The sequence below is a fragment of the Oncorhynchus keta genome, chromosome 19 (assembly GCF_023373465.1).
Source record: "Oncorhynchus keta strain PuntledgeMale-10-30-2019 chromosome 19, Oket_V2, whole genome shotgun sequence".
NCBI classification, from domain to species: Eukaryota; Metazoa; Chordata; class Actinopteri; order Salmoniformes; family Salmonidae; genus Oncorhynchus; species Oncorhynchus keta.
This window is the reverse complement of record NC_068439.1, coordinates 30,857,898-30,870,475: the sequence shown is the minus strand read 5'-3', so window position 1 is coordinate 30,870,475 and position 12,578 is coordinate 30,857,898. Positions and strand designations below refer to the sequence as shown.

The 12,578-nt window shown below is 40.3% G+C and overlaps 1 protein-coding gene across 2 annotated transcripts in view; it reads left to right on the top strand.

Annotated features, from left to right (window-relative positions):
- Nucleotides 1-9,994, top strand: part of LOC118397731 (KH domain-containing, RNA-binding, signal transduction-associated protein 3-like) — a 236,990-nt gene extending 226,996 nt beyond the window's left edge. The window contains exons 8-9 of one of the 2 annotated variants that reach the window (XM_052470270.1): nucleotides 5,292-5,350; nucleotides 9,055-9,994. In XM_052470270.1, coding sequence (XP_052326230.1) covers nucleotides 5,292-5,350; nucleotides 9,055-9,146 — 151 coding nt within the window. In that variant the 3' untranslated portion in view covers nucleotides 9,147-9,994. Of the gene's footprint in view, nucleotides 1-5,291; nucleotides 5,351-9,051 lie in introns of both variants that reach the window. The other variant, XM_052470269.1, reaches the window with a different exon arrangement.
- Nucleotides 9,995-12,578: the final 2,584 nt, after the last annotated feature.

Below are 12,578 nucleotides of genomic sequence, written 5' to 3'. Positions count from 1 at the left end.
TCAATTCAACATAGTTCTAATTTAGTTCTCAGCAGTATGTAATGTTTTGTTTTTGACAAGCAATTTGCTTCAACGCTAGAGATATTTTAGTCTTGTCAGGCTAATTTGCTTCAACACTAGAGATATTTTAGTTTTGTCAGGCTAATTTGCTTCAACACTAGAGATATTTTAGTTTTGTCAGGCTAATTTGCTTCAACACTAGAGATATTTTAGTTTTGTCAGGCTAATTTGCTTCAACACTAGAGATATTTTAGTTTTGTCAGGCTAATTTGCTTCAATACTAGAGATATTTTAGTTTTGTCAGGCTAATTTGCTTCAACACTAGAGATATTTTAGTTTTGTCAGGCTAATTTGCTTCAACACTAGAGATATTTTAGTTTTGTAATGCCAAACAAGTATTTTTTTTGTTGCTGTCTCAGGTGCTGTTTTGGAGAGATTCCAGACGTTCTTGGGATGATATCAGTTTATTGCACAGCCGAGAACATGATGAAGCACTGAGGGTGAATCTCAAATGGAAACCTATTCTCTATATAATGCACTTATTTTGACCAGAGCCCTATGCACCCTAGTCAAAAGTAATACACTATTGGGTGTCATAGGGTGTCATATAGCATGCCATTTGGGATGCGACCTCAGTCTACATGCTTGGGTTGTATTAACATTGCAGTCACCTCCGTTGACCAAGACAATCTGAACCTGAGGTGACTTTAAATGCAGTAGGCCTGACTGCTGAACATTGATTGACCATCGATAAGTTGATTACCATGGGGGGGTCAAATTCAGACAAAGCAGATGATTATAGTCACACATTATGTAAATCCATGACGTTTACCATTCAGTCCGTCTTTGTAACAGCGCAGCAAGGGTCCAACAGTGCAGATTGCCTTCGCAATCAGCTGCTGAGACAAGCAATCAACAGCATTTTCCTGAGGGAGTTTTCAATTTCAATTACACCCACCTCTTTTTGGATAATATACAGGACACATTCTCCCAAGTCCAGTTCCTTTTGTGTTATATTTGATCTATTTTTGTCTTTTTTGGTAATTTTGCTGTATTTTCCAGAGCCTTAATCCATGAACTACAAAATACATACTGTACCTACTCTAAAATGTGTCAATATTTTTATTTATATAACCACGCAAGTCAGTTAAGAGCAAATTCTTATAGACGGCCAACCAGGGAACAATGGGTTAATTGCCTAATTCAGGGGAAGAACAACAGATTTATACCTTGTCAGCTCGGGGATTTAATCCAGCAACCTTTCGGGTATTGGCCGAATGCTCTAACCACTAGGCTACCTGCCACCCCAATATGAATGAAGTTGTCTTGCTATCAAAATGCCCCTTATATTTGCATGAAATGTATGAGGAAACCCTGTTGAATATGATGTTGAATGGTCTTCCTCTTGTTTGGAAAACCTATGAAATATTTAGTGTCTTCTCTGCTGATTATAGATTGTTCTTCTCAGTACCTCTGAATCCTCTCTAAATGTCCTAGCATATCTCTGCAGGTTTATCACAGAGCAACAGAAGAGTAATGGCTGTGTAAGAAAGCAAAGTCCACCAGGGACGAGTACTACATCATTCAGATGTAACACCACCTTCTGTTTAGTGGCGGCGCAAATGGCAAAATCACTACTTAAGATCAGCCATTTATAGACATATCTGTAAAACTGAGAGCCAGGCAGTAGGTATACCTGTAGACGAGCAGGTCTGGAGTCAGATTCCCTCATTCCTGATCACGAGACAGGGTTAGCTAATGGGCGCTATGGGTGTTCATTTATCAAGGTCAAGGCCAGCCAGCACTTTAAGACAGATTGCTCTGGGTTTCTCCTTGCTCTGCTCTATCATTAGCTGTTAAGGAATGTTTACAGAGTTTGCTTGTGATTAAAACAACATAAAAAATGAATTCAGTTGGGTACGTCGGGATTGTTTCAGTCCCTGACTCGTTCCCAGCATCGTGTTTACTCCATTAGTGACTATTTATAAAGTGTTGATGGATGGTTTCTAATACGTGTGATTTAGCAATCTCTTTTATCCAAAGCAAATTACAGTCATGCGCGCATGCATTTTATGTATGGGTGGTCCCAGGAATTGAAACCACTATGCTACCGTTCTACCAACTGAGCTACAAAGGGCCACTATAAAAGTGCTATGAGACATTTGACTGTGCCATTTGGGATGCAGCCTGTATTTTACTTGAAAGGCGCATGAGCAGTTAGTTTCACCTGGATCGTTGCCCTTCAGGACGTACCTGAGGCCTGAGGACTCACTGACCAGACCAGGGTAATAGAGGAGAAAAGGTGTGAGGATATTGACAAAATGTCATCCCAGAAATTAGAAGTGCCTAACAGCTTTGGGAGTCCTCCTCTCGTCGTTTTAAAGGGGGAAAGCTTTAACTTGGCAGCTCTCTGAGGACCTAACTGCCGTTATTTGTCCTCGTAGGCTTTAGCTTTACACCAACAGGAAGGATGAGACGCTTGTTTAGCCCCTCAGATTCCCAGGGCGTTTTAGCAGAACGGTTTGTAGTTGAGTGTGTATTCAGAGGGGTTCCGCTCTGGGAAGAATACACCCCAGTGTTGAGACATGGTGTGAAAACAAATTACCACAAACCCTGTCAGGTGTTTCACAGTGTACAAGACACGTATAAAGAGAGAACATGCATTCATTTGTTGCATCTCTTTCTCTCTCTTGCTCTCTCTCTCCTTGTCCCTTTCCCTCTCCTTTTCTCTCTCTCTGTTACTCTCTCTATATATATTTCTCACACTCACTCTCTCTATCGCTCTCTCTCTCCCTCTATCTATCTCTCTCTCACACTCTCTCTCTCTCTTTCTCTGGTTTTCTCTCTAAAGCCATGATGAGTGGTGTCAGGTATATATTAGCAGCTGGACACCAGTGAAAGTCTCACAGTGGTACCTCTGCTGTGAGGGTTGATTGGAAAACATCACACTCTGAATAACAACGCCTGGCTTCTCTTTGTGGACACAGAGCATAAATAATCACTCACATCTTAGCAGGGATCCAGTTTGGATAAGAGGAAAAAGGCTGCCTTTGTTTCTGCTGTTATTGTTCACTGGTTGAGTCATGAGCTGTGTGAGCAATGCAATCTTCATGCCAAGTCAATGATCTCCCCGGGGAAGAAACCCAACATGAATGCCTTCTCTGGACAATGTCTCAAGCAGACGTTTATAGATCCACAACAATGGACGTTTTTCCCCCTCTGTCCCCTTACATGATTTTCAATTGTTCATGTCAGCTTTTTAGTCCCCCACCCCCCCAAAAAACATGCTGTCAATCAAAGTTTAATAATGATTAAGTGCTTTGAAATGAGAAAATCATAAACGTCAACCTTCTGTGTTGATCTGGTGTATATATGGGCCTGTAGTGTCACCTCCAGCACTAAGCCAAAGAGAGGAGAGGAGAAGTGCCCCTGTCACAGACCTATTGTACTGTAGTAACACTAATATATATTTTGTACACAATAAACAAAATCAATGTAATCGAAATATTGCCCCCAGCATTGATCAAAACGTATATTCTTGATCTGACTGAGTTCGCCTGCATCTTTGCGAACGAGTGGAATCATGAACAGGGGTTTGTTCGTTATGTTCCACTGCGTTCCCCATATCTGCCTCCCGGATTTGCCTTTTTAGCAGCACATTCACCACTCTCTCAAATGGCTAGCTCTGCCCCCTCGCGGCACAGGTCGAGGAAGTCGGCTCGAGTAGGCTAGCTGGCGGCAGAGACTTATGAAGGGCTCTGGCTAATATTACTTAGCCAGCTAGAGGGATGAAGTAGGAAGCTAACGTTATTCGGAGCTTACCTCAGCAGGAGCAAAAAAATACGCTACTAAGTTCTCATAATAACTTTCTCATCAAACAAGTTAGGAACAAAAAAAAGAAGATATGTTTCAATATGAACATCTCCTATCTTCCATATAGAACTACATTAAAATGCCATCATAATGCAAATTATACAGTTCATGCGTATTGGTGGTTGTTTGTTCTTATCTCCATCACCCACTGGAGTTGATAGCTTACCCATTACCTACTTTTTTTTACCACTACAGTTTTTTTAACCTTATTTTAACTAGACAAGTCAGATATGAACAAATTCTTATTTACAATGACGGCCTAGGAACAGTGGGCTAACTGCCTTGTTCAGGGGCAGAACAACAGATTTTTGCCTTGTCAGCTCGGGGATTCGATCTAGCAACTTTTCGGTTACTGGCTGGCCCAACACTCTAACAACTAGGCTACCTGCCGCCCCGAATACAACACTGATATTAATACAGAATTGTAAGTGATATTCTAATAATGAACGTGATAATACGATAATCTGTGTGCGCCATTGATGTATGTTTGTGCAGAGCTTGATTAGTAATGCCTAGGAATACAAAGAGATGAGTTAACTATGTTACGAGTTACAAGTTGATGATATGCAATTCATCATTACAACTGACTGAACAGATGCTACGTGTCAGTGTGAATCAGTTCTCATATTTCGCTTCTTTCAGGGGTATAGCATTACAATTGTATAGCTAAGAGGCTGTGTTTTTATAGATCGACTGAAGTAGATGAACCTACAGCAGCTAAGGTGATAATGGCTGGGGCCATTTTTGCTTGGTTCTGCTGTTCTCCATTATCAGCCAAGGTGATAATGGCTGGGGGTGGGAAGGGGGGGTGGACACACTCAGCTGTGATGGGCCGCCAGTGTCGGCTCTATGGCAGCTTTATGATGAATTACCTTTCTGGGTCTGAATGATAGGTCTGATACTGAATGATGCCAGCACACGATTGTTCTGTCAGCAAGTCAACGGGCACCGCTGAGAAATAAATAAAGAATAGCAAAGAAATGAACCACAATTCAAGACAGCCGTTTTATTTTTCATTACAGGTGCCATCTCTCATATACAGTATATCTCCATATCCTCTGTTATGGGACAGGATATGGGGGGATGGACACAGCCATCCTCTAAGAGAGGGAAGGCATAGTTATGAAAGAAACATTCTGTATGGACCTTTTGCGTATGTTTGTAATGCCATGTAGAGTATATCTTTATGATTACATACAGCGGAACGGTACATCAATTCTGCACATCATTTTCTCACGTTGACATTACTTCACTTTCCCGAACAGTTCATGTCATTCACATTCCAGGTAATGATTTGATGGCTGTGTGTTGTAGAAACCGCAACCTCTATTGTTCTCTATTAAGAAAAGGCCCGGGCGTGTCATTTGATTGTTAAAAAGCGATTCTGATGCATATCTCCTCTTTCTTTCCTTGCACAGCTCAGACGATTATTATGAGTACGGACACGATAATGGTGAGGAATCATATGAGTCATACGGTGAGTTACTAACTGCTTTATTAACATATAAAATGTTGTTGAAATGAATACTGTCTTGTTCAATGTGGTTCTCTGTTCGTCAGCAGTTTGAATGCTGTTAATTCTTAAAGGGGGGTTCTTAGCTGACATCTGGAATTGTTTAAAGATGGTCACATTATGGCTCATTTAGCTATTTGAGTTTGAATTTTTGGACCCCTTTAGGTATAAAAAAAATAAGAAGGAAAGTATTTGATAAGATATTGAATTTGGCCTTTACTACTGTAACGACCCTGGGTTTATAAGAAAGGAGGGAGTAGTGTAACGACCCTGGGTTTATAAGAAAGGAGGGAGTAGTGTAACGACCCTGGGTTTATGAGAAAGGAGGGAGTAGTGTAACGACCCTGGGTTTATAAGAAAGGAGGGAGTAGTGTAACGACCCTGGGTTTATAAGAAAGGAGGGAGTAGTGTAACGACCCTGGGTTTATAAGAACGGAGGGAGTAGTGTAACGACCCTGGGTTTATAAGAAAGGAGGGAGTAGTGTAACGACCCTGGGTTTATAAGAAAGGAGGGAGTAGTGTAACGACCCTGGGTTTATAAGAAAGGAGGGAGTAGTGTAACGACCCTGGGTTTATAAGAAAGGAGGGAGTAGTGTAACGACCCTGGGTTTATAAGAAAGGAGGGAGTAGTGTAACGACCCTGGGTTTATAAGAAAGGAGGGAGTAGTGTAACGACCCTGGGTTTAAAAGCCCGGAAGTCGACTCTGCCGCTTTTGCGGCACAGTCGATTGCGCACAGGACCTCAGGCTCGAAGGTGGAGGGTTCGAAACCTGCTCCCTTCTGTTTCATTACAACACCATAACCCAGAGAAACACACTGAATAACATGTTGTAAATGCACTGAATAACACATGGTGTTAATGAAGTGAAGTGTTTGTCCTGTAGCTAGGAGATATAAGAAAGCTCAGGAAATATATATATATATATTATTATTATTACACATGTTTAACCTCTTTTTGGGTAGGCACAAAACTATCTTCATCCTCCGGTGCCTGTTACCTTCAGACGAGTCCCGTGACACTTGTGGGGGTCATAAAGCAAAATGTAGAGCACCATTGTGTTTCTGAGAATCTCCCCTTTTCCACAGTGGGTTCACATTAGTTTGTAGCCCAAACGGTTCGGACACTACAAACAGAAGTTGGCACATAGACTGTATCTTCTTCAGAGAAGTCTCCTGACACTTGTGTGGGGGTTGTAGAGCGAAATACCATTGTGTTGGTGAGAGTCTAGCCTTTCCATAGAGAGGTCAAAATAGGTAGGTAAAACAGTTCGGAAGCGACTGATGTTTTTGTGAGAAGACCTGTGTCTTGTTTCATGGGCAAACACAGCTCTGCCACCTTTCACTGCAGATGTGGATCTGCTATATCAGCAGATGCGGTAGATTGAGACGGATATCTTTAGTTTCAACTGACGGATTTTGAAGGGGATTTTTTTCTTATGTTATGTAGATTGACGCACCGGTTCGTCAGTTGACTCTAAGGGTTTCCGAACCCACATGCAATGTAATTTCCCTGAGTCGGCGCCACATACAGTTTTGGGACACATTTGTTGTAGATGTATCATTAGTATTATTCAGGGTGCCAGGTGATGGGATAACATGAGACATGCTCTTTGTCAATATAATGGTAAAGTAATTGCTGAATGATTATTCTGTTTCACAACTGAATTAGACCTCTTTTACGCAACTCCATATGGACAGTGCTCATTTTTCTGACCATGTCAAATACAATTCTGTTATTATAAAGGTTGGGGGATGTCTGATAAAGACACAGTAATTCTATAAAGCGGGGCATGGCTACGTCTACACAATGCCTCGTCTGTATTCGTACATAAACCATGAGTGATAGAGTAACTGATATGCCTTGACGTCTGGTTTTCTAATGTAGCTTTAACCATAGTTTTATTTTCTGGTGTAATGACTTGAGCACTGTATGGTTCCTGTTAAAGTTCCTGTTAATGTCACCTCATTACCCAGGTCTCCTCTTGCTTTGGCAGTCAACTCTTACAGCACTTCACAGTAAATGTATACAGTTGTCACCAGACTGAGACACTATCTGCAACATGAAGGACTTACAGTATATGTTCTTTGATCCATGATAACTTTGTAATTGACCATAACATAGGGCAGGTAGCCTAGGAGCCTGTAAGAGCTTTGGGCTTGTAACCGAAGGTCACTCGTTCGAATCTCCGATCTGACTAGGTGAAACATCTGTCGATGTGCCTTTGAGCAAGGCACTTAACTTTCATTGCTCCTGGGTCACTGTCAATGATGGCTGATCCCTGGCTGTGAGGCTGTCTCAGGGGAAGTGGGATATGCAAAAAAACATGTGTATAATGCACACACTAGTATAATACACACTACAAATGTAAGTTAACACCTAATTGTTGTTATTTTAACTGAAAGAAGAGCTTATTCATATTCATATTTGCAATGCAGATTAACACACAGGAATAATGTGGCAAGAAACTCTGGTGTAAAGTTTATGGTGTATCTCTGGTGTAAAGTTTCTGGTGTAAAGTTTATGGTGTAAACTATGGTGTAAAGTTTCTGGTGTAAACTCTGGTGTAAAGTTTCTGGTGTAAACTCTGGTGTAAGGTTTCTGGTGTAAACTCTGGTGTAAAGTTTCTGGTGTAAAGTTTCTGGTGTAAACTCTGGTGTAAAGTTTCTGGTGTAAACTCTGGTGTAAAGTTTCTGGTGTAAACTCTGGTGTAAAAGTGTAAAGAACTAACCTCCAAAGCACACACACAGACACACACAGACACACACAGACACACACAGCGGGTAACAGCGCCACACTAAATGCTTTCTAACAGGTCAAAATAAAGAGGTGTTTGACAGTTCAAAGGAAGGGGCTGTTTAAATGATAAACAGAGTTGATGGTACATAGCTGATCTCTAAACACAAGGTTACCTTGGTCACTGTCTCTCTACAGTGAGTGCCAGAGAGACGGTGACAGGTTTAATTAGAAACCATTGGTTATGGGCTGCCAGCAGAGACCATGTCAGGGAAAAAACTGTTCTTTGTGAGCCTCTGCTCTGCTCCGGGGATGAGTCTCTGCTGGCTAGAGATCACACAAAGGCTGCCATCGATGTAGCAGGCACTTGGCACATAGACAGCACAGGGCCTGAATGAGGTCTGATTTGGGCTAATGGTTATTGTGCCCTTTTGCTAGGATCCACTACACTGGCTCTTTTCAAGTAGCTATTTGATCTTCTGTTTCAATTATCTAAATGCATCCTTCTAGGTGAATGACAAGCTTCTTGGTGGATTTTTTGTTTGAACTACAGAGGCTGTGGGAGTCTTCTGTTGTTCCAGTTGGATAAGCCATATCAACATCAGACTCTCAAAGGATTTTGTGACCAGAAAGTCCATGATGCTTGATTTGTGTTCACTGATGAAGACAGAACCTTGACATAATTGAACTATTTTTGACTGGATTGATACCTGATTAAAGTATGATAGCTGAATAAAGTATGATAGCTGAATAAAGTATGATAGCTGAATAAAGTATGATAGCTGAATACTTACCTCAGTTCCAGGCAAAGGAAAATACAAAACCATTTTGTCCAATAACCTCTTGACGTCAGGGTAAAAATGACATAAACATCTGAGTTACACAAAAGTGTGTGTGTAGAAGTGTTTCTTACTGTTGTTTCCCTATAAAGCAGGTCAGGAGGAGTGGACAACTAATCGCGGCAAGGTGCCAGCTGCACGGACGACCAAGGGAGTGTACAGAGAGACGCCCTACTCCAGATATTGAACTGATTATGCAACAACCTGCACAATCCCTCACGGACGTGTCATCAAGTAATGGATTTTATACGGACGCTCCCTTTTTAGAATAAAAACACTCAATCGTAAATGTGGGTTTTAAAAACAGAAAAAACCTGGTATCGTATCAAGACTGTTTTCACCAGAATAATGTGTATATTTTAGTCCATCTACCCACTCTTAAACAAGTAGATATCTAAATACCATGGACCTGGTTATAGAGGGATTGGTCACTTTAATATGTTAGTGATTTAGTTGTAGAGAGGTGAAGTATTGTAGATATTTTTTCCTGGGGGTGATTGGTCAATTGTGTCCTCTTGTAAATGAAACCTTTCCAATCAGAAAACAGAACGATCCTGAAATACATATTGTTGTTTGATCTCCTTTTGTAAATGATAGTTATCTCGTGTTAAAGGGCTTATACAAGCATGGTGTGGAATCATTGTGGATAGTGTCAGCTGTTTTATTCCTATCTTAAAACGTGTGTAGACGTGTGCGTTTCTGTTTCATTCCCCCCTTTAGTCAATCTACATTCACAGGCCATACTCTTCTTTTTTTTGTGTAAAAATCTTCAGTAAAAAAATAAAATAAAAAAATCAAGAGCTACAAAACATTTTTATGTAAAGCTCTTAATAATTAATTCCAATCTATTTTTTTTTTTAGGGGTTTAAAAACCTGAAATGCTTTCAGACAATGTAATAATCCGTTTCTTGAGACGTTAAACCATGTAGAATTGGTCTGGGAGCAGAAATAGTGTATTAGCATATTAACCTTCTCTGCTTATGTAGGCCCTTTACATTTTTCTTCTTGGTTGATGCTCAATAAACTTTTTGAAAGAAGTAAGTTTGTGTTCAAGAGCCTAATTCTGTATTTACATAGCTAAATAGAAACACACTATAATCTAAACTAACAAAACTAACATTGTAAAGAATGATGCTGAGGATAATATTGAAGTGCTCACTCTAATACAGGTTTTTATGTACCGTAATGAATGTATAGACTCCTGAGCGAGACCATGTTGATCAAGAATTAGCGTCTGAATAATATCATAACGTGTCAAACCGCATAAAAGTTAACATTATTTGTATGAAAAATCTTAAAACTGAATGCCAGCAACAAAAACAACACCATTTTTGCAAGAACTGTGTCGCATATTTGTATTTTACAATTCAGGTAATGTTTTGTAGGGAATGGTTTTGATACAATGTCAATCACAGATTTAAGTCTTTGATGTTGTGTGTTTTGTCATGTGTTACAGCATAGGTAACAGTGCAGTGCACTAACATATACAGTAACAATGGCATCGGCACCTGTATTTGTCTCGCTTGCCTATCTGACAATGAGTCACTTTGAGTATCTTATAATAGACAGTGCTATTACATTTTAATGACGATAAGCAGTGACACCAGGAGATACACCTAGGGACTGTTCATAGCTTTTCTACTGGATGTAAGCAATGGCTTTCACACAATTGTATAGAATTTGTATGGAGGGGAAATCGTTTCTGTTGTTGTTCTGCTCCCTGTGTTCCCCTCTGGTGGTGTGGCCCTCTATCTCTCAGTCTATAAAGACCCATGTGGCCCCTGCCCTTTGGCCATGCCCCTCCGTTAGAGAGCCTCTAAATGACCCCTGACCTCTGAACCCCAGCGGTCCTCCGCACTGAGAGGACGGCAGACAGACAGTAGCTGTTTTAAAAGACTTCCGTCCATCCGTTCCACAAGGTAATCAAACCCAACCAACCTAACCTCACCCTAACGTAGACTGACAAACATAAAGCACTAAAACCAAAAAGAACTTTAATATGTTGTTCTTTATTAAGTCTTTCTTAATCTTGAAGGGGTTTAAAAGTCAACACTGGGGATTAATTAGACTTCGATATAAAACATTAAAAAAAGAATATAAATAGCTGTAATATTTCTAGAAAGTTTGGTGTGCAATAAGTGTATTATAAGACTTAGATAAAATATGTTGTATTGTAAGTCAAATGAATGACTCTTTAACCGTACTAAAATCACTTTAAATTGCAGTAGTTTGTTTTCTTTCTGTACCTTTATTATTGTAATCAATCATGTTATTTCCTTTATTTTAGGCTAGTGCCAGAGCCCACGGTCCGAACACCCCCAAGCTCTGAAGGTGAGTTGCAACCCACGCTATTCTTCGGATAGTTCTCCTCCTTTAAATCAACATAACCATGGCGCTATTGTTACAAATACAGTATTAGCCCAGATTAAAAAGCTACAGTGCTCTATAGTGCACTACTTTTGACCAGAACCATATGGGCCCTGGTCAAAAGTAGTCTACTACAGTGCCTTCAGAAATTATTCATACCCCTTGATTTTTTACACATGTTGTTGTGTTACAGCCTGAATTTAAAATGTAGTATATTTAGATTTTGTGTCACTGGCCTTACACACAATATCCCATAATGTTAAAGTGGAATTATGTTCTTAGAATTTTGTACAAATGAAGTTAAAATGAAGAGCTGTAATGTATTGCGTCAATAAGTATTCAACTCCATTGATATGGCAAGCCTAATGGCAAGCTTTCCCTGACCATGGAAAGCTGTTTATTCTCTATGTTAGTTGTGGCGTGATAGTGACTAGGGTGGGTCATCTAGGTGAATTGTATTCTATTCTATGGTGGTCTGATATGGTTCCCAATCAGAGGCAGCTGTTTATCGTTGTCTCTGATTGGGGATCATATTTCGGTAGCTATTTTCCCCATTGTGTTTGTGGGATCTTGTCTACAGATCCCTGTTTGCACACCAGCAGCGTCACGTTTCGTTTCTGCTTTATTGTTTCTGTTTGATGAGTTTCGATTTATAAAAAATATGTGGACCTCTACGTACGCTGCCCCTTGGTCCAATCATTATGACGAGCGTGACACCTAAATATGTTCAGGAGTAAAAATGTGTTTAAAAACTTCTTATGGATCAAATCCCGTTAGCGGGATCGATTTGACAACATCCGGTGAAATGGCAGAGCGCCAAATTCAAAGTCGCTTTACGGCGAAAGCAAACCATGCGATTATCTGAGGACAGCATCCCATCAAACAAACACATGACAATCATATTTCAACCCGCCAGGCGCAACACAAAACTCAGAAATAACGATATAATTCATGCCTGTCCCATAAACATCACGAATGGTCCTTTTTTCGATTAATTCCGTTGTTATACCACCAAAATGTCAATTTATTTGGCGCGTTTAATTCAGAAAAACACCGGTTCCAACTCGCCCAGCATGACTACAAAATATTTCAAACAACTTTCCTAATCCAACTTTAAGTGTTTTAAAATGTAAATAATCGATAAAATTTAAGACGGGATAAACTGCGTTTAATAGCTGATAAAATTAAAGTGGAGCGAGCTTCAGGTCACGCGCCCCAAACAACTGAGTACACTTGGCTATACACCCAGAAA